This window comes from Lolium perenne, chromosome 6 (genome assembly GCF_019359855.2).
Source record: "Lolium perenne isolate Kyuss_39 chromosome 6, Kyuss_2.0, whole genome shotgun sequence".
Taxonomy (NCBI): Eukaryota; Viridiplantae; Streptophyta; class Magnoliopsida; order Poales; family Poaceae; genus Lolium; species Lolium perenne.
In genome coordinates this window covers 231,086,312-231,109,188 of record NC_067249.2, presented here as the reverse complement: position 1 = coordinate 231,109,188, position 22,877 = coordinate 231,086,312, and the positions used below count along the sequence as shown (strand labels likewise).

The following is a 22,877-nucleotide window of genomic DNA, read 5'->3' as shown; positions in this document are numbered from 1 at the left end:
AATCTTAATTATCAATCCTAATTGGATAAGGAGTAGGTTGAATGATTCATACTGCTGCATTTTAGATTGTTTGATTTTGGACATAGATTGTTGCTAGACATGTGTTATTAATATTTGATTCTGTTTGAGCAGCTATACCAACATCTTGGGGCTGCATTACTCTGCTAAAGTTCACCTCTCTTATGTAGTTCCTGCAGGATTTTTCTATTTTTCATGTCGACTGTATGATGAAAATTCAAGCGGGCTGCATGTAATCGAGGTACTCTTTTTCATGTACTGAAAGATAATCCTTCACATGTTGTTTTTTGCTTATATGATTTTGAGTCATGTCCTATAAACCTCGGATTTGAAGACTAATCTTGATCATGTAAGAAAGCTTAAATTTATTTGAGTACGTCTCTATGTGATAAATTGCATCTCAGTCATCTGTGTTTTTTTTAACCCTGTTCGGATTTTTCTACCACTTCGGGAGGAGATGCAAAGGAAAATACGCACACACATTTGTGGCATGGTAACAAACAGAACGGGATTTGCAAGGCAAAAAAGATGTACGGAGGTAACTTCGCAGATCAGCCCACGTTCAAGTAATCAGTCGGCGAGGAGACTTATGTAGGTGTATGTGTTGCTGCAAGTTTTGTACATAGAAATCTATCATACTTATCTTATTTTATTTTCATGCTAATTTTGTTGGCTTGAATTATTGAAGCAACACGCGCATTGTCCTATTTCCTTTTTATATTTCGTGTTGTTCATCAAACGTTTCTGCACTCAAGGTGCTTATGTAAATTCAGCAATCCCATTTTTTGATTGATATTTAATATTCATATATTGCTCTACGGATGTAATGTGCAGTTATTATTAAAATATACTCGGTACTCTCGCATTTGCTATGAACGAGTGTATTGCTTTATGCACTAATATATCCTGAATTTCTTGCACATGTTATGAGCAACGAATCTTATGGTTTCAAGTATTGCAGTAGTATATCAGGTTTGATAACTTTTGCACAAGACAAAAAAAAAGCATTTTACTTAATTTTGACAACATGTGTTTTACATTAAGAATGAACCTTCACTCCAGCTTATTATCGGTATTGTCATGTCATTCATACTACCAGCCGTAGATCGAATACAAGTAAGATCTTCACTCCTGAGTATGATTATCAGTCCAACATGTATTTGTTGATTTTCTTAATAATATAATGTGGTTCAGGGGAAATAGTACTTCAGAAATTGAATGTGGGAATTATATATAAGATTCATCTTTTTTACCAAATATAGCTTTCAAATGCAATCCTACAAAATTTACCAATCTGTTTCCATCCGTTTCACACTGATGATTAAATGATTAATAAAATTATGTTGTTTAGCATTGATTCCCGCAGCAACGCGCGGGGAATCATCTAGTATCAATAGAAAGCAAGCCCGCTAAAAAGGCATCTAGCACTTGACTATTAATAATTGATAACTTAATGATAGTACTCCATCCGTCTCAGTTTACTAGTCTTCCACGTAGCCGTAGATTGCTAATTTGACATATATAATTTAAATTATATGATGCAAAAAATATCATTAGAAAATAGAACATCTAAAATTTCTAATGATATAATTTTCATAACATATAACTTAATCAAATTTGCGACCTAGGAGTACACACGCCTAATAAACTGTGAGAGAGGGAGTACCATGAAAGTATTGAAGAACATCTTTTTCTTCGATTAACACCATGTGTGTCTCATTGAATCACATATTATTGTTGTGAGAAGATCATATTTATGCAATTATGCTCACCTACCCCCCCCCCCCCCCCCCCTTCAAAACATATGTTTTATTCTTTTGGTTATTTTTCGCCTATATATAACTATGACAACCTCGAAAGGGTAGATACAGCTGGTAAGATGCACATTGCAATCTCACATATGGTTAGAAAATCACACCTGGGCAAGGGTTTCCCTGGTTAATTTCCAAAGCGAGAGAAGCAACAAAAGCAACCTTCTACATGTGCTAGTTTAGAGCAAAATATTGGGAATGAGCGGTGGCGGAAAATAGTGTTGTTCGTATTGTTTGGAGGACTGTGCATTGCCTCCCGGTCATGAAGTCCATGACCAACTCGTCACATAAGAAAGGGTGTTATAATGTATTTTTTGCAATTTGTTCTTGCCTTGTTATTGTTTGGGGACAGTCAAAAAAGTGTTGATAGTCGCGGGTGGCTAGTGCCATTATTAAAAAAGGTTGAACGTGTTTTGATCATCAATTCGGGAATAGTCTATGTCTCCACTCGAATATACTCCCTTAACCTTGGCTCTGAGTTTAGTGACGGTTAAATTTTTTAAAGTTTGACCAAATACATTAAAAAAATATTCACAACTCTAATATTAACAATGTCATTACAATCTTCACAAAGTATAGTTTCATATTTTATATTCACTTGATATTATAGATACTATTATTTTCATATATACATGATCAAACTTTACAAAGTTTAACTTTGACTAAACCTCAAGCGCAAGTATAACTTGGGAAAGGACTTTGACTATCAATTAGCTAACCACATCAAACACAAGCATGAAAATTAGCTAACCACCTTTCTCATACTACTTGAGTTAGAGAGGCCTTTTGGTGAGGTCAGACTAGCCAATTATTAGTTTGGGCCCGAACAGGTACGGAGGAAAAAGCGAAAAGGAGGGAGATCTACCACATCGGTATGCCCGCCTCCGATGGCCTCTCAGGCCTTGGAGGTAGGGCAGATCCCCGCCTCTCATTGGCAGGAGGGTTCCCGTGTCTTATTCTAGGTTTTTCTGTGTCTTCTATGGGGTGCTGTGGCGGCGACGGCATCTTAAAGTCAGAATAAGGTCATCCCCGCCCTATCCTCGCTCCGGTGGTGCATTTAGAACCGACGGAGGGCATGTGTAATCGTGTGTCCGGCAGATCTCTAGGGACCTGGTCGTTTTTCGTGTTCGTTGGTATGGTTTCAGGTCAGTCTCTTCCGATCTACGGATGTCATCATTGGCGATGATTGCCGCTCTGGTGCGCTGGTCCTTTGGGGCCTTAGCACGACGAATTCCCGTATGTCTGCTACAACAAGCTCTACCACGACAAGTTTTGCCCGGGCAAGGACGGCGGCGCACCTTCGGCTCGCGCTAGTGTTTGTAGTCATCGCTACGTGGTCTAATGATATATTTGTAATTTTTATTACTTGTAAGTTATTTTGTACTACTGCTGATGATTTTTAATGTCGGCGATTTTTTGCAAAAAAAAACACTAGCCAATTATTACCACCGTTGGGGCCTTTCTTGAGAGAACTGCATGTCCCCATGGCAGCCCACAGTCGTCACTCTGATTTCCTAGGTTAGCAAGAGTCCATACTACGTTTCTCAGAAATGAAGGCCCATAGCCAAAAACTATGGGACTATTGCCGCCGCTACACGTTACTTTTGAGAAAATTCCTTCTATGACACTGCCTTAAAATTAGATGCCTTATTTGACACTAGCTAACATTTTCTTCCCTACATGACCTCTTTCCTTAAAATTTTGCCTCCTATGACACTATAGTGCATTTTCTCACCAAACGGTGTTAAACGGAGAGACGAAAATACCATTTTACCCCTGGTTCATAATATAAACAAAAAAAACTGTACAACACCATTTCAGACCACATAATTTAGTAAGTACATTAAAAAATTGGACAGAGCCTCCCCTATTTTTATGCCATTTCTCATACAGTTCATATATATATCTCTACTAATAAGTTACGGATCGGTGGTGTTGGTAGGTCAAAAAAAAACCAGAACAAATTTTCGTTCGTAAAAAAAATCGAAACTTTGGTTCATTCGTTTCCTTCGTCCGCTGCTTGGTTTCGTGATTTTTGACCATCGTCCGTGGCCTGTTTGAAGTCGTATAATATCCGCTGTTTACATCTACATGGTAATTCCGAAAATAACTCCACGTCAATCACCCATAGGCTTTCCTAGCGTGGACGTTCTAAACTCTCACAGCAGCATTTGGATCGGATTTTCATCTGCATGTGCGCATGCCGCGCCATGGCCGCGCCCGCCGCCGCGTCTGCCCGCTTCGAAGCTGCGCCATGGCCGCCCGCCGCGCGTCTGGCTGCTCGACGCCGCACCAGGGCCGCCGCCGCCGCGCATGTGGCGCCCGCCTCCGCGCCATGGCCGCCCGCCGCGTTCGGCTGCTCGACGCGGCGCCAGGGGCCGCCCGCCGCCGCATCCTGGCCACCCGCCGCCGCGTCCTGGCCGCTGACGCCGCGCCATGGCCGCCTGACGCCGCGTCCTGGCCGCTCGACGCCGCGCCATGGCCGTCCGACGCCGCGTGTATTCTGGTCTTCTACACAGAGGGGTATTTTGGTCTACACATGTGAAAACTAACGGAAAAACGTGACGGGAGTGACGGCAGTGTCATGAGAGGCAAAATTTTAAGGAAACATGTCATATAGGGAAGAAAATGTTGGCCAGTGTCGCAAACAGAGCTTGGCTCTGGTGGTTAGGTCCCTTGTGGTGGAACCAGCCCACCCAGGTTCAAGTCCTAGACTTGACATGGGTATTTGCATTTACCTGGATTTATTCCAGGATTTAACCGGCGCTATGCTTTCAGTGGTAGGTGACGTGCCCGTCAACGGCTGAGCGCCAGTGGTGACTTCGTCAACCTCAAGATATGCCGGCTCAGTCCCTCGGAGGTGCTCATAGGGGTAGGGTGTGCGTGCGTGCGTTCATAGGGGTGTTTGTACGTGCGTGTTTGTGAGCGTCTGCGTTGTACTGTGTTCTCAAAAAAAAAAATGTTGGCCAGTGTCAAATAAGGCATGTGATTTTAAGGCAGTGTCATAGAAGGAATTTTCTCTTACTTTTTTTGAAAAAAGGGAACGGAAGCAACCGTCAGATCTCCCCGACACGTGGGTCCGGTACACATTGTAGTCCCACCGGTCATTTACCCAAACCGCAAAGCAACCGAGTGGTGGCTATGGAAAGCCCTTCCGGCCGTCTCTCTGCGACCTTTGCCTCCTCCCTTGGTTTAGGCACAGATTCCGACGACGAGCTGCCAAAAGCAAACAAACTCTGCTGATCCTCCCGCCATTACCGACCCAAGCACCGACGCATCAGCATCCCGTTTCGCCCACTGACAACTAGGCCAGGCCAGGCCCCCATCCATTACTCCACGCTCCTGCGCAGCTCACAGCTTACAAACCCTTGTTCTGCGCTGCGCAGTTCACTTCAGTCTCGAGCTCCACGGCCTGACAAAGCACCAAGCTAGCATCTCGGGAACGATGGAGCTGTCCCGCATCGTGGCAGCGACCGTCATGCTTGCCGCGATCGTGTCATCCTCAGACGCAAAGACGACGATCGAGCCCTGCTCGGGCTCCGACTCCTGCCCGGCGCTCCTGGGCTACACGCTATACGCGGACATGAAGGTGTCCGAGGTGGCCGCGCTCTTCGCCACCGACCCCTCGGCCCTCCTCGCCGCCAACGCGCTCGACTTCGCCGCCCCGGGCGCCGCGCACCGCATCCTGCCCGCGGGCCTCCTCCTCCGCGTGCCCGCCCGCTGCGCCTGCGCCGACGGCGTCCGCAAGTCCGTCGCCGTCCGCTACGCCGCGCGCCCTGCCGACACGCTCGCCACGCTCGCCGACGTCGTCTTCGCGGGCCTCGCCTCCGCCGACCAGATCCGCGGCGCCAACGGCCTCGCCGACGCCGACCCGGACGCGCCGCTCGACGCGGGGCAGCCGCTCGTCGTCCCGCTCCCATGCGTCTGCTTCAACTCCTCCGATAGTAACCTGCCCGCGGTGTACCTCTCCTACGTCGTGCAGGTCGGGGACACCGTGCCTGCCATCGCCGCGGGGTACGAGACCACCGTCACGGATGTCATGAACGTCAACGCCATGGGCAGCCCCGTCGCCGCGCCGGGAGACATCCTCGCCATCCCATTGCCAGGTTTATAAGGATGATCTTTTTCTTCTACGTGTTAGTGATCTCGGTTACTGCATTGTCTAGTACTCCTATCAGGTTAGCTCAGTTTTCAAAATATGGTAGTCCCGGACCCACGGAATGTTCTGTGATGATAGCATTATCGGACACATACAGTAGAATAGGGGTTTTAGTAGATGGTACTTTCAGTTCCCATTCAGGTTTGGAGTTAGTACTTCAATATACGGTACTGTGATCCACTGCACAACTTCTTCAGATGTACTTACCACATGATTGATTCAGGTCTTCGCCGGGCCCCGAATAGTAGCTTTGGTGACAATTCTTATTGTTTTTATATCAAGCAGCTTTGCGCTTTGTTTTGAAGCGAAGTCCCAATTAGCAAGACAGCATAGCTAACTTGCACATTGTTCAATATGATGGATAGTTCATCTATTCCTTAACAATCAGCTTTGAGGTTTAAAGTGTCAATGAAGAACAAATCATTATGCAGAGTACTCAATTCTTCATGGTGGATCTCTGTTTTTGTCTGCTTTACTTTTGTTGATTAATAATTCTTTGCCTCCATAGCAGAATTGAAATCTGCTTGCTCTTTTCTGAACATCAGCATTTGCCTAATATATTTCTGATGATGGTTGCTGTATATTTTTATTTATAGCATGTGCATCCTCATTTGCAAAGTCTGCCTCAGACCATGGACTGCTTGTGGCAAATGGGACCTATGCGCTTACTGCTGGCAACTGTGTGCAGTGTAGTTGTGGGCCAGGAAATCTCAAGTAAAATTCAGCTTATACCTTCTCTGCTACACAAAGCAGCATTACCGCTCAAAATATATTATGGACCATAATTCCTCTCTTCTGTTCTGCACCAGCTTGTATTGCACACCAGCTTCATTGTCAGGATCATGCCCAAGCACGCAGTGTAGTAACAGCAACGTGCTGCTGGGAAATGCGAGCACCCACGCCACTAGTGCAGGCTGCAATGTTTCTTCTTGCAGCTATGGAGGTTTTGTAAATGGGACCATTAAAACTTTGTAAGCACAATGTTGCCCAATGCTTTTCAGTGTATCCCAGATTTCTAGTATCACGTTTTTAAAATCTGAGTTTCCGTTTGCAGGCTAAACACTGGCCTTCAACCGAAATGCCCAGGTAACTGCTGTTGCTGTAATATTTTCTCTGTAGGTTCAGACCCAGGGCTGTGACAGCATTCCATTCCGTCCTTGTAGACTCTGCACCACAAACTAGGCATTTTTCACTCTGAACAAGAACACTCCATGCAATTGCCACAAAACTTTGCGATGCGCAAACTGCACCACCTGAATATATCTGTTGCATCAACATACGCACACAAATTCTGCCGCACTAACCCTTGTTTACATGCAGATGCATTGTTGTAGTAACTGTCATCACAATTTCTGACCGAATATCAGTAAAATCTCACAACTCGGAACAAAGTTCAGATTAGTCAACAACACGACTGACAAGATCTTTAAACTTAAACACCTTGAAAAATGCACATCTGCTTTGATGTTTTATGATTACTTATGATTATAGTTCAGCTCATTTGATCGGTCTAGTCCTGCTGTTCCGGGCCAAAAAGTTTTGTTTCTGACAGTTCGTTCCACGCAGGGCCACATCAAGTCCCTCTACTCACAGACCCACCGACAATAGTGAACCGTGACTACTCGACGTCTATCCCTCCGCTATCTGCACCAGCGCCTGCAGAAGCAGGCGGCGAAATGCCGGAACCGCCGCCGAGTTCGTCGGTGCAAGGAGGGTCCTTCACACTCCCCAGAATGTCTCCAGCGGATGGCCCCGCTGGAAGCATCTCAGAGGCACCACTTCTGACGAGCAAACCGCGGAAAATCCTATCCTGGTTCATTTTATGTCTGTTTCTCCACTTCCATATGTGAATTGCACCATGTCAATTATTAGTTTTTGATTTGTGTTATGTTTACCTGTTTTAAGTTGTAACTAAAAACTGGTAGTAGTAGCTTCATTTTGGGCAGGCAAGTGGAGAGTATCATATTAGCCGTGTTTTTGCAGCTCCATTCTCGAAATAAAAAAAATGGTTTTGTTGCTCCTCGTTCTTTCTAGGGGAATCATCCCTTGGAACTTTATTTCATGAGATCGCCCAGCTGCTGGATGCAAGCAGCATCTAAGAAGATATCTTTGCAACATTTGCACTGACCACCGAATGATGTTTTCTTTCAATAAAGAAAGAAGAGCGCTTTGTTGATTGGCCAACCAACACTCAAGAAGGAGGTATATATGTACTTCACTTGTACTACTGCCAATGAAGTGCAGACTGATGATCCCTCATCAAGATTACAGCTGTTTCTAGATTGAGCAGCCACGCATGGGTGTGGTTCTTTTCCTTTTTTTTTAGGGAAGTGGTTCTTTTCCTGATGCCATCTTCTCCGGCTTCAGAAAAGAGAGCCCCAAGTGTATGTACTGATTGTGCCACTACAAAGCAATTTGAGACGAGTCATTTGTGTGTTTGCTATTTTGCTTTCTTGCTCTCTCTTTTATTATTCTTCTTCTCTTTGACTGTTTGACTGCACCTTTTCTTCTGGGACCAAATAAATCCTCCACCACCTGCCCAGCAGATCCGGTGAGTGCTTTAGCATGGAGGTTTCAGCGAGCACATTTTCATGATTCAAGTGCAAGTATACCGATGTACTGGTGGCTGGTGTGTCAAATTGTGGCCTCCACATTTGCATGGCCGAATTAGGCCGGACAAAAGAACAGTGAACAACCCAACCAATTTGTCCACAGGAACATAGGAGTGAAATGCCATCTCCAAACATCTCGCATTTTAAGAGCGTCGATCTCACTCACCTATCATCTATAAGCAAGGTTGCAACAAGTGGCCGTTTGACTATGGAAACATGATCGATCGGTGCTATGTTTTTTTCGATAAAGGATGCTTTATTATTTTAGAAGCAATTACATCCAGCCTCTGCATAACCAGGATGCACACAACCGTTTTAAGGATCTCAAGTCAAAAAATGAACAAAGAAACTAGGTGAAATACATATCGAAGCGATGAATCATATAACGCCTAAGGTGAGGGTGGGGCTGCAATCCGAAGGCTATGCTGCCACCCATGTAGGGAAAAAGTATCCCTTCCCGTAGCCTCGAACCGTGTACAAACCTCCGTAAATAGGTCTCGGTTCTCCACTCGCTGAAGAGGTAACCACGAACGGAGATGACCTGCAACAAAGAATAATTTTTATCATTAAAAATCTTGTCATTTCTACTTAGCCAAAGCGTCAAGATAACTACTAGCGCCCACACCCTAAGAAGAAACTTGAACCTTGAACCGATGCCATGAAGCCAATTGCCAAAGACTTTGGCCACACTGGTGGGGGGATACAAGGTAGACGCTACTTGGATGACTGACCATATAGATCTCGCAAATTGGCACTGAAAAAAAGGTGTTTAATGGTTTCATCATGATGACAAAAAACACACTGTGTATTTTCGTGCCAATTCCATTTAACAAGATTGTCTTTGGTAAGAATAACTCCTCCACGAAGATACCATCCAAATATTTTTTAATTTTTAATGGTATCTTCATCTTCCAAATTTTCTTATTACTATCAACTGGTATATCAGAATGAAGGATTGTATTGTATAAAGATTTGACCGAGAAAGTGCCATCTACATGAAGATTCCATCTAAATTCGTCCGGTTCAGGTGATAGGTGAATATCTCCCAGCCAGTGAATTAGGGCATTCCTTGCCCGTAGCCTTTGTCCAAGCAAAACCCGTCTGAACGTCACATTCGGGGGTGAGGTAGTGATGTCTACACACGCTTCTATTCCTGTAGACAGTGTTGGGCCTCCAAGAGCAGAGGTTTGTATAACAGCAGCAAGTTTTCCTTATGTGAATCACCCAAGGTTTATCGAACTCAGGGAGGTAGAGGTCAAAGATATCCCTCTCAAGCAACCCTGCAATTAAGATACAAGAAGTCTCTTGTGTGCCCAACACACCTAATATACTTGTCAGATGTATAGGTGCACTAGTTCGGTGAAGAGATAGTGAAATACAAGTAATATGGATGATTATAAGTAGTAATTACAATCTGAAATAAAAATGGCAGCAAGCAAACATGTAGCAGAACTTGTTTGAAACGGTGTTTCAATGCTTAGAAATAAAGCCTAGGGATCATACTTTCACTAGTGGACACTCTCAACAATGATCACATAATTGAATAAATAAATGCTACTCTCTAACACTCTTTTGTTGGATAACAAACACCATTCATTGTGTAGGGGTACAAAAGCACACCTCAAGCCGGAGTAAACAAGCTCCACAACGTCATAAAGGAATCACACACGATGCACACACTGTCACCATCACACCGTGGAGAGTGAGTCCGAAGTTCATATTAAAGTAACCTCTAGAGTGCATAATAGACCGTTGCAATTTAGACCGAGTACTAACATAGCATACACACTGTCACCAATAGCTATGAAAGGGGGAATAGATCACATCAATACTATCATAGTAATAGTTAACTTCATAATCTACAAGAGATTACAATCATAACCTACGCCAAGTACTACATGATGCACACACTATCAACTTTACATCATGGAGGAGAAATAGACTACTTTAATAACATCACTAGAGTAGCACATAGATTAATAGTGATACAAAGCTCATGATCACATAAAGATCACACCATGGGAGAGAGAGATGATCCACATAGCTACCGGTAGAGCCCTCAGCCTCGGGGGAGAACTACTCCCTCCTCATCATGGGAGTCAACAACGGCGATGAGGATGGCGGTGGTGTCGATGGAGATGGATTCTGATGTCTACTCACGCTTATTTTACGGTTATGTTTGATGCATAGAGTATTTCATCTCATAAATAATTCTACTTTCCAGGGTTTACTTGCTGCTGTTGCGAAAGTCTTCCCAACATGTGAGCATAGGTATTGCAAAAGACATGTGCTTGCCAATTTCTCCTCAGCTGGTTTCAAGGGTGGAAAGTACAAAGATTTATTTGATAAGATAGTGTACGCGCACACATTGGCTGAATACAACACGTCCATGGAGAATTTGAAGGCCTATAATGAGGATGCATGGAAATGGGTGAAAGCAATTCCCAAAGAGCACATCAGTAGGCATGCATTCAGGACTAACTCCAAGACAGATCTTGTGGTGAACAATCTAAGTGAGGTGTTTAACAAATATATTCTTGATTATAGAGACAAGCCAATTGTGACCATGTCGGAGTTGACAAGAACAAGGCTTATGACTAGGAAGCATCTCAAGAGGACAGGAGTTGATGGTGTTGGATGGGAAATAACACCAGTTATGTCTGAAAAACTTGAGTCGGCCAAGAGGCGTTCAAACTATGATAACAAGAGCTATGAAGTTAACTTGTTAAATAGGACTTGTGGATGTTTTACTTTTCAGCTCACTGGAGTTCCATGTCACCATGCATGTGCAGCCATCTTCAAGGAAAAAGAGAAGCCGGAGAACTATGTACACTGGTTTTTCAAAAAAGATGCATATAGAGCAGCATATGCAGGAATTATCCACCCTGTTCCACACCAAGAGGAGTGGGTGAAAACATCAAGCTCTTACATCGATCCACCGTCGTACACTATACCAATTGGAAGGCCAAAGAAAAATAGAAGGAATCTACATCAAGAGCTAAGAAAGGATTTATCGAATGTGGCAACTGTGGAGGTACTGGTCACAATGTGAGGAGGGAGGGCCATCTACATCAAGAGCTAAGAAAGGATTTATCGAATGTGGCAACTGTGGAGGTACTGATCACAATGTGAGGGGCTGCACTAAGCCACTTAAAGCATATCTAGCTCTAAGGGTCAGGAAACACGTGGTAAGCATATGGGCTTTACTTGTAATTTCCATATTTTTCAATATTAGTTCTGACACAACCTTTTTTTTAGCTTATCAGATCCAACCAGAAAATCGCAACATAGACCATACGGAAGAACATTCTGACCTTGAGTCGCTAACACGCCGAAGCATCACTCCGATGCCCACGATCCTGCTTGAGAGTGCACGCCTTGCCCAAGTTCATGGCAACATCATCCACGCCAAGCTTCGGCCAGAGTGGAGCGCTCTCTCTCCTCTCCTCTCCGAGCAAGAGTCAAAGTCTAAGTCATAGTCACACGCGCAATCCGCACGCGGTGTGTGACAATGAGCTTCTACTTATAGAACTAGTTAGGCAGATATGATTTGTTTGGGGGGAATTAAGAAGAGATGAGCAGGAAAGGGATGAGATTCGATGTGTGTCCCTCGTTCTTGGTTGCTTGATGGAGAGAATCGACCGTCCGGATGGAAGAGACCGCCACGGATCAGTGACGTGGAGGGAGTGATCCAGGAAAAAAACACCCCATAAATTAGGAGCTACTTAAGTGACTGTGACTGCATCCGAGGAGGTCATGCATGCATGTTTTTCTGTTGGGTCACTGAAACGAAACGTCTACCATACATAGACGAGGGAACTCCTTTTCTATAGTCTCGTGAAACGAAACAGACGCCCACACATTAAACGAGGTAAGTGCATTAATCAGGGCCAAAAAAACCCATTAATAGAACCTGATTGCACGGAAAAAGCATTATCCTTTGAAAGCAAGCACCTTTGATGGATTTTCACATGCTACTAGCCAGACCACCATCGCTATTGGTCTGTGTAAGATGGTCAATTCCGTTCGCCATCTTTAGTGGTGAAAAATTGGCAGAAGATGCACTATATTGAAACTAGAGAATAGGAGATAATCATCCCGACTAGTTTGATCAATCAATTGTACTCCCTCCGTTCAATTAAAAGTGTCTCAACTTTGTTAAAATTTAGATGTATCGACCTAGATATATCCAAATTTTGTCAAAGTTTAGACATTTTTGGTGAGACGGAGGGAATACATCATCTTTCTCTTCATTGTTTTCCAACTCTAGATCGATTGAAGCTAACTAGCTACACCATCTTCTTACTCCTTTTTTTTTGTCTGGCGGAAGTGCGGACATAAAAAAAATTGCAGCATTTCCTTCTCTTTAGGAACAAAAGTATAATTACAAATTGCACTCAAAATTTTCCAGGACAATGGCTCTTTTTGGGACATTAAGATCACATATCACAATATGTGTGCAGACAGCACTACTCACATCGGTTCAACTCGACTCACAAGTATAATTAGAGAGAGCGGGCTAAGAAAATAGATTAATACATACGAGACAAAGGAAACAACACTACAACTTTCTCGTTTCAAGCATTACAAAAGCTTATGCATTCCAAAAGTTTGCCATGATCGTCGGCGGCTTGCAGCTGCAGCTACACTTCACTTTCCGCTGTTTTTGGTCGTGTCGCCGAGCTGGCAGCGTGCCCCTCTGCACATGCACCACAGCTTGCCTCATGCTCCTCCGCAGCTGACCGTGCTCGTCGTCGTGATTTCCGCTCCCTGCTTGCCGCCAAATCAGCCTGCCTCGCCGAGCAGACTCAAGCATAGGAGAAAACCGGCCTCACAACCTTCCCATAACTACAAAACATACAGAATGAGCATTGGTCTAGTCTCATTAGCAACATAAGAGCCACCTCAACGAGTATTGAAGTTAGTTGCCAGTGCCAAATTACAGAAGATCTCATAAACCTATTTTTTCATGAATCGATTTTATGATCAGAAAAAATACGAGAAAAAATGAACAACATTTCACAAAATTAGGACTTACGGTTAAGCCAGATGGACACGCATAGTAATACAATTCTCTTGTGATGCTGTTGTGCTCTTAGCAATAGAAATCAAGAGCTTCAAACGAGATTAAGTTCCCAAACACTATCAGTTATTTATAGTCATCTTTGATTTCGCATCTCACCCACTTCTCCCCAAATCACTATTCAGCCCCCTCTTCTCCCCAGATCACTATTCAGCACTAGGGTTTCTCCCGTGCACACAAATGGTTCGACTACTAGACACCACAGAATCACAAAGCAAGCTAGAGTGAGCATCAATGCATCTGACCACTCACACAGCCTGCCGCAGCTGTTCCTCGGCGACGGCACCGTTCAGGTGCTTGCAATCAATCTGCCCAACGGCATGGTAATAGTGTCGGAAATAGCACGTGGCGCACCGGTGGCCCAGGATACGTAGCCGACGGGCCATACTTTCTAGCGGGGGCCCAGAATAACTTAGTAGCACTCGGGTGCAACATCGCCGACGGGCCATACTAATTTACAAAGATCTTGCGAAGACACTTTAAATTTACAGAAAAGAGGATTTATATCATGACTATTAATTTATGTTCATATACCAGACCTATAGGCAAGTGCTATTTCACCGAACAAGTTCTTTATATATGTGATATGCAGCAATACTTAAACAAAAACCTGCCTGAAATCCTTAATTATAGGGAAACATGATTATTTGGAAAATCAACATCGCAATGTCAACTCAATTTGCCTATATGGATAAGTTCCTGATTTTCACTATGTTAACGACAGGTCAGCAACAAACACAAGTGTTGGCAATAAAAAAGGATACCTCTTGCTGATGGCGTCCACTCGTCTCTATGGTGGTGATGAGATAAGATTTTTCTTTTCTGAACCCCTCCAGCTCCTCGATGGCAATCTTAAATGGGCCCAACTCCATGTACCTGCGAATTAAGAGGGCAACTTTATTTCGTGAGATTTATACTATGACAAGCTTTCAGCCCGTAAGTAAATCTGGGTCAATGAAGCTAGAGAACATTCCGTAAAAAAGGATCCTCACCTTGGTTCGTTCAGCTTCAACCGATCAAAAGCGCCAGCTTTAAATGTGTTGGCACAAACCATTGGCGGACGCAGCGGGGGGGCCGGGGGGGCCGTGGCCCACCCAGAATTCTGCCGGCCGGCCCAATTAATATCCGTTGGAAAAAAGGCCGATTTGACGATTCAGTCTGGAGATACCATCCTGGGTCGAACTGGTCGTCGAGGCAACCAGGGCGAGCCGGCGAGGAGACGACCAGACGTCCACCGGTCCACGCATCGCGAATTCGCGATTCCCAATCCGGCAATCCCCACGCCCAGACCGCCGCCGCCCGCCGCTCAGGCCCCGGCGCCGCCGCTGCCCGCCGGCGCCGCCGCTGCGGCGCTGCCCATCCCAGCGGCCGGCGCTCGCCCGCCCAGCCCCGCCGCCGCACTGCCGCAGTCCGCAGAGACCGCCGGGCGCCGGCCGTCGGTCGCCGGCTGCCGCTCGGAACGGCCGCCCGCCCCTGATCTTCCCAAGTCCCAAGTTCCCAACTGCCGAGAGTGAGGCCGGTGAGCCACTGATTTGCAGCTATTTGCCTATTTGGCTATTTCTCTGTGTGCATAAGTGCATTGACTGTCTGTATGAATTATGAAACTATGAACGTATGTCCCTGTGTCTATTCTCTGTTACTTTGTATGTTTGTATGTTAAGAAGAACACATAAAATTACTAAATTAGAAATTTTTAAATGTTTCAATTGTGTAGAAATGAAGAGGAATAGCCAAATTGCGCTACTTTTTCAGAAAAAAGCATCAAAGAAGATTGCATCTCCGGTCCAATCCGATATTGTACACGATGAAGAAGTCGACTCCGATATTGAGAGTGACATTGACATTGAAGATACAACACCACACCCACCTTCACCCCAACAACCAAATGCAAGGTCACATGATGCTCACTTTCTTCCATATGATCCGGGGGAAAGGATTCCTATATCAAGTTATGATGTTAATATTCAAGATGATGTTCGGAGAGGATATATCCTAAAAGTTCCGTGCCAACCATATGAGCATGATTTCACAACAACAAAAAAGAAGGGCAAAAATCGACACTTTAGTTGTGTTTGGTTTCATCACTACAATTGGCTAGAATATAGTATCGAAAAGGATGCGGCATTTTGCTTTGTGTGTTTCTTGTTCAAAGAAAGAGCCAATGGAGGTCCCGGAGGAGATGCCTTTGTTAAAGATGGTTTTAGAAATTGGAAAAAACCCGAATCATTGAAAAAAAAAATTTGAGGTATGCCCCCCCTCCAATTCTTTCCTGCGTCCGCCACTGGCACAAACCAGTGACGGTTTAAGTTATCCGCTGATGACAATGCATGTCCTTGGTACAGGTAGTGGTTTCCCCAGAACCTACAGTCATTCAGTGAGCATCAACATTATATTGCAGATATATAAAAGAGAAGGGGAGATATAATAAGAAAAACACCGGTAGTTTTTTTACTTATCAGAACTATAAACAACTGAAAAATTAACACATATTCAATAAACCTCAAGGCATTGGATCTAGCTCTTACAACTAGCTGCTGAAATGCCAGCTCAGCTACAAATTCTCCAGAAAACAACTTATCTACCATGCTAGCCATATGAGGACAGAATTGATAATTCCCTTGAGAATAGTACTAATTTGCACAATTGCTTATCATCACAATTTCACTATCTAAAGCGCATAGTTAGTAAGATGATTAACGCACTAACAAGGTGAAAGTGTATTACAGAAAACTATTTCCAGGTGGCGCACCCAAAGTGCCTTATCAACCTTAGCTTCAGGCCACCACGAGGATAATAAAATAGGTGAGCAAGTGGAAACAGAAACTTTAGTTCATAAGTAGAGAAGGCAACATTTCTATTTCACAAGACACAGCTGTTGTCATACAAGATACATTAAGCAACTCAAGATTCACGGCTTTGAATTTTCTTTGTTAAGCAAAGGAATCTACACAAAGTTGCTAACCTCTAGAGCTTGATTCCTCAGCATCGCAGAAAAATCACTAATCGCCTAAACCTTACTACTATATCCATTAGGTGCAAAGATAAATCAGGACTCAAAACATCTACCAGTGGCTGTTCAACTAGTGGAAATGATCCACTCCAAACCAAGCTCTGATCCAGTAGGTGCTTTGCAAAAATATATTGGTATGGATCTCACTAACACAACGAGATACCAAGTCTCAGCATAAAAAGGCACACGGTTTTATCAACAGTTCATAACCAAGTTGAGGATAAAGCAGCAAAGCAGTCTTCAGGTGCAAAGCAAACACAAATAACATCTTCTAGTCCTGCATTACCAACAGATTGAGCTAAATGTACTATTACTAGAAGCTGTTGGATATTTTGGTGATCTAGGCTGCTCTCCTAGGTCAGATCTTTTTGGGTTGCTACAGTAGGACGGTGCTACAGTAGGCCAGTGCTACAGTAGGGCGGTGCTACAGTAAATGGCCACCTATCCTTATGTGGTGTCTTGATCGGAGACATCGATTTTGATCCAACGGTGCTGGTTCCCCTAGTGCATAGTGCTAAATATATATAAAGGGGTCAAATGACCCTAGAAGAGTGGTGAATACACGGCTGCTGCTCTCTGCCTTCTCTCTTACACACTCTCTCTCAAGAACAAGCCACCGATCAGGCTAGCACTAAAGCACTAGGAAGAACCTAGCACAAATTGCTCCATCCTGGTGTGAGCAATTAAACAAGAGGAGGCATGGCATCATCTTCAGACCAAGGTATTTCTGATCTTATTCTTTTGTGGCTCAAACTAGAGCTAGTTGATCCTGCTGGATCCATCAATGGTATCAGAGCATCTAGCTCTTAAGTTTGAGCCCTCTTATGTTAAGATTCATGCTTGATTTATCAAGTTAAGATCAGGATCAAGGGCATATGCACATACCCATGTGTTTATGTTGTCACCAAGTCAAGGCATATGCCCAAGTTGCTTCTGTGAAAGAATTTTATGCTTATGTTTAAAGGCTGTTCTTCCTGGTTATTAATCATGCCTTAAGTTTAAGCCCTGTTTTTTCACACTCTAAGCCCTAACAGATTATGTGACACTCTAGGGTTTCAATTTGAGCTATTAACTAAAGGAATTAAAGCCCTTATGTTAAATTCCTATTTTTTCCAGAAACCCTAGAAATGTTGTCCTCTTTTCCCCTCCTCAATTATGAGCTTCTGGTTTAAGATTGATTAAGATTTAAGGGGAAATAAGTTAATTATGCATAAATCTTGATATTTTTTCCCAATCCGAAACCCTAAAGTGATGAAATTTTCCCCTATTTTGATGTTTATGGTTTCGGCTAAGTGTGAATTGAAGTGGGGATGGATTGATTTGATGCCGTGATCAACCCTAAAGCAAAATCCCCAATTTACCGAAACCCTAAATCATGAAATTCCCCATTTTGGAGGAACCCTAACCCTAACTTAAGAATCATGGCGGTGGAATTTACCTTATGGGTGTCGTCGCCGTCGCTGCCACGGCGGCGCCGTGCCACCATTTAATGATGACGGTTACGCCGGGCATGTACCCGAGCAAACTGCCGACCACCGCACCGGCCCCGGCGTTCCTTCCTCGCGCGCACGTCGCCGTTGAAGGCCGCCGCGGTGCCGGACTTGCGCTGGCGGTCGACGCTGTCGCGGGGACGCCCGCACGCGTTCGCTCGCCTCGCGCAGGGTGCCGTCCAGAGCCGCTCGACGGAGCTGCGCGCTGGCCAAAGCTGCACGCAACTCCGGCGAGAGGGCCTAGATGACGCCGAGTCTTCTTCCCCGTCGCGTGGTACTCGCCGCCGCTGTCTCTTGGTCGCTCGGCGTTGCCGCCGCTGTCGGGAGAGGAGAGGAGGAAATGAAATGGGCTAGGGTTTCGCGGGGGCCAGGCGACGGCGGGCTGGTTTTGTTCCAGCTGCAGTCGTTCCTGGCCGTCGGATTGCATCCGACGGTCCAAGTCATCCTGGCACGTTGCTAATGGGCTGTGGCCCAAGAGGGGATCAGGGGGAGCTAAGTGCTGGGCTGGGCCAATTTTGGCCCAGTTCAGCAGGATTATTATGCTAATAATAATAATAAAAAAAAAATTAGGGCTGAAATAAATATCTTTTCAGGGCTATTTTTTCTGGATAAATTGATTATGCTTATTATGTTTATTTTAGGCCACAATTTTAATTGTCATGCTTAGTTAATTTACATGTTGATATTACTTTTATTACTTAGTTTATTTATGATTAATGAATTATGGTGATATTTATCACTATAATTATTATGTGCTTTCGCTGCAAAATAAAGTTTATGGATCCTCAAATAAAGTGTGGTTTTATGCCTTGTCATTCTGACCAAAGTTGTTTGACGGGCATTTTAACTGCAAAATTCTTTTATTGGTCTGTTTCACTTCTGGCCAAAGCTGATGTGAACCGGGTCGGTAAGAGAAAATAATGAATGAGGATTATTAATGTGTGGCTTCTATTTATCAATTTGGCCAAAGCTAATTGATGAATATTTGTCCACAAAATTTTGTTGTTCATTTTCATCTCTGGCCAAAGCTGATTTGAATTTGATCAATAAAATTTAATGATGATTATGATGATGCTTACTAAAGCATTTTGAATTTTTCTTTTGCAGCAACTAATGTCTCTAATATTGCTGGAATGCTAAATGGCATCGAATGACTAAATGGCGACAATTATGTCACGTGGAAGGAGAAGCTTGAGATCACTATGGCCTTACTCAATATTGATTATGCTCTCCTTAATGATCCTCCTGAGGTGCCTAAAGAAAATAATGAAAATTATGAAGCCCTCAAGAAGGAATATGACATTATTAAGGCTAAGTGGGATGACTCTAATCGCAAGTGCCTTATGATGATAAAGGGCTCCATTACACAGAGTATGAGGGGAGCCCTTCCTGATTGTGAGACAAAGAAAAGGGTACTTTGCAAAAATTGAGCATCAATTTAAAGGGTCTTCTAAAGTTTATGCAACAAGTCTTATCAGAAGGCTAATTGATGAAAAATATGATCCCACTGGAAGTCTTCGAGAGCATATTATGAAAAAGTGCAACATGGCCGCCAAACTAAAGTCAATGGAGATGGAAATCTCTAATGGTTTCCTCGTCCATTTTATTATGTCATCTTTGCCTCCCCAATTTGATCCATTTATGATCAACTATAATGCGATGGATGTTAAATGGGAGATTGATGAAATGATGGCGCGATGTGTGCAAGAAGAAGAAAGGCTTAAGGCTGACAGAATTGATCATGTTAATCAGTTTGGTCATTCACAAAAGAAGAAGTATAGAAAATTTGTGAATGAATATGTGAAGCCCAAGCCTTATAAGTTCAAGGAAAAAAGCCAATCCTCAAAAGGATCACAGCAAAAGAAGCCTGAAAAAGCGCCTAATGCTGAAGGAAATAATTCCAATGCTTGCCACTTTTGTGGAAAAGGTGGGCATAGGCGAAATGATTGTTTTGGCTTCAAGAGATGGCTCAAAGAAAGAGGTACCGACGCTATTACTGTTGTTGAAGAATCCCTTTATGTTAATTATGCCACCAATACTTGGTGGATTGATTCAGGTGCAACAATTCATGTTGTAAATTCGTTGCAGGGATTCAATATGAGGAAGACCCTAAAAAGAGGGGAAAGAACAATTAGAGTTGCTAATGGTGTTGAAGCTTATTCCGAGGCGCTTGGAGACTTCACTCTTACACTTCATGGCGGTTTTAAGCTTCAGCTAAATAATGTTCTCTATGTACCCTCGATGAAACGGAATTTAGTTTCCGTCTCATGTTTAGATGATGATAGTTATGAGTGTCACTTTGGGAATAAGCAGTGTATAATTATGTATGACAATAATAATGTTGGCCTTGCCTGTCGACACGACAAACTTTATGTAATTTCCCTTTGTGATGATATAAATAATGTGGGTTCTACCTTAAATATAAATGTCGGTACCAAACGCAAACGAAATGATAATGAGACTTCCTCGAAATTATGGCACTATCGTTTAGGCCATATTTCGAGGGGGAGGATTGAGCGTCTCATTAAAGATCAAGTTCTTCCTTCTCTTGATTTTTCGGATGCGGATGTTGATCATTGTATCGACTGCATCAAAGGAAAATATGCCAAGAAAATTAAGAAAGGTGCAAACCGAAGCACGGGAGTTTTGGAATTAATTCATACGGATATATGTGGTCCGTTTAATGTGAGATCGGTGGACGGTTATAATTCATTCATAACGTTCACTGATGATTTCTCCCGTTATGGATATATTTATCAAATCAAAGAAAAATCAGAGGCATTAGACAAGTTCAAGATTTTCAAAGCTGAGGTTGAAAATCAATGTAATAAAAGAATTAAAGTTGTAAGATCTGATCGTGGTGGTGAATACTACGGCAGACATGCAACTTATGGTCAAATTCCTGGACCATTTGCAAAATTCTTACAGGAAAATGGCATTGCCGCCCAGATTTCAAAGCACTGGGTGAACCTCAAAGAAAACGGGGTGGCTGAAAGGAGAAACCGCACACTTATGGATATGGTGCGGAGTATGTTAAGCCACTCCACTTTACCGGTGAATTTATGGATGGAAGCCCTTAAAACAGCAGCACATATTCTTAACAGGGTTCCCAGTAAATCGGTGCCCAAAACACCGTATGAATTATGGACTGGGAAAAAGCCAACCCTGAATTATTTTCATGTATGGGGCTGTCCTGCTGAAGCAAGGATTTTTAATCCGGTTATGGGAAAATTAGACCCCAAGACAGTCAGTTGCCATTTTATTGGTTATCCTGACAAATCTAAAGCATATCGATTTTATTGTCCAAATCAGACAACGAAATTTGTTGAAACAAGACACGCGTACGTTTCACCAATGTTCTGTTGCTTCAATCCAATGTTTGTCATTTCTGCTCTGCGCGTACGTTTGTCGAACCCCAAAACTGCGTTGGGGTTCCCTGGATACGTAGTTATGGGGTTTGCGGTTTGACGTTTCTGCTAGAGATGCTCTTAGACTCTATAAAAAAATCCCTCTTATGACCATAGTTTAAAAAATCCCTCTTATGACGTTTCATCAGGTACCCAATAATGCAAAGAAGAATACAGATGATAAAGAAGTAATTTTCTGATACCCTTTTATGACCATAGTTCAAAATTTAATGAAAGGGAAGTGTGTATGTTTTGCAATGGATCCGAACTCCCTAGTAAATCTTAAATGGCTATAATTCGAAATAACAAATGGATGGCTAGTGAAGATGAGGTGCATGGAAATGCCCCGGTAATAGGTCTCAGTCTGTCGGAGGACAAACAACTCAGCCTGTTAATATATCACCGGTGTAGCAACAGACATCAAGCAGCAAGAGAAACAAATGGTATCACACTACTTTTCTTTGGCTTATCAGTTCCAACCAGAAAAATCGCAACATAGACTAGAGGGAAGAACATTCTGACCTTTAGTCGCTAACACGCCGGAGCGTCACTCCGATTGCCACGATCCTGCTTGAGAGTGCACGCCATTCTAAACCAAGCTTCGGCCAGAGTGGAGCTCTCTCTCTCCTCTCCGAGCAAGAGTCAAAGTCTAAGTCATAGTCACACGCGCAATCCGCACGCGGTATGTGACAATGAGCTTCTACTTATAGAACTAGTCAGGCAGATATGATTTGTTTGGGGGAAACTAAGAAGAGAGATGAGCGGGAAAGAGCAGAGATTCGATGTGTGTCCCTCGTTGTTGGTTGCTTGATGGAGAGAATCGACCGTCCGGATGCAAGAGAGCGCCACGGATCAGTGACGTGGAGGGAGAGTGATTCCAGGAAAAAAACACCCAATAATTAGGAGCTAATTAAGTGACTGTGACTGCCGAGAAGACGAGAAGGTAATGCATGCATGTTTTTCTGTTGGGTCACGTGAAACGAAACGTCTGCCCATACATAGGCGAGGAAACTCCTTTTCAGTAGTCTCGTGAAACGAAACAGACGCCCACACATTAAATAAGGGAAGTGCATTAATAACGGCCAAAATCCCATTAATCGAACCTGCTTGCACCGAAAAAAGCAGTATCCTTTGAAAGCAAACACCTTTGATGGATTGGAACACCATAGCTATTGGTATGTGTCAAGATGATCAATTCCGTTCACCATCTTTACTGGTGAAAATTTTGGTGAAGATGCTACTAGCCGGAACACCATCGCCGGAACACCATCCGTACACCATAGATAT

General features: G+C 43.6%; 1 protein-coding gene across 1 annotated transcript; it reads left to right on the top strand.

Moving 5' to 3' along the window:
- Positions 1 to 5,274: 5,274 nt before the first annotated feature.
- Positions 5,275 to 8,006, top strand: LOC127305964 (lysM domain-containing GPI-anchored protein LYP6-like). The gene is made up of 5 exons (XM_051336565.2): positions 5,275 to 5,935; positions 6,585 to 6,702; positions 6,798 to 6,959; positions 7,043 to 7,074; positions 7,555 to 8,006. Exons 1-5 carry the CDS (start codon positions 5,275 to 5,277, stop codon positions 7,836 to 7,838), a joined length of 1,257 nt encoding a protein of 418 aa, XP_051192525.1. The 3' UTR covers positions 7,839 to 8,006.
- Positions 8,007 to 22,877: the final 14,871 nt, after the last annotated feature.

Bases quoted from the DNA above. Each gene is read 5' to 3' on its own strand.
- LOC127305964 (XM_051336565.2), top strand. From the start codon at position 5,275: ATGGAGCTGTCCCGCATCGTGGCAGCGACCGTCATGCTTGCCGCGATC. The intron at 5,936-6,584 runs GTTTATAAGGAT...TTTTATTTATAG, and splicing joins CCTCGCCATCCCATTGCCAG to CATGTGCATCCTCATTTGCA. The intron at 7,075-7,554 runs GTAACTGCTGTT...CGTTCCACGCAG, and splicing joins CCTTCAACCGAAATGCCCAG to GGCCACATCAAGTCCCTCTA.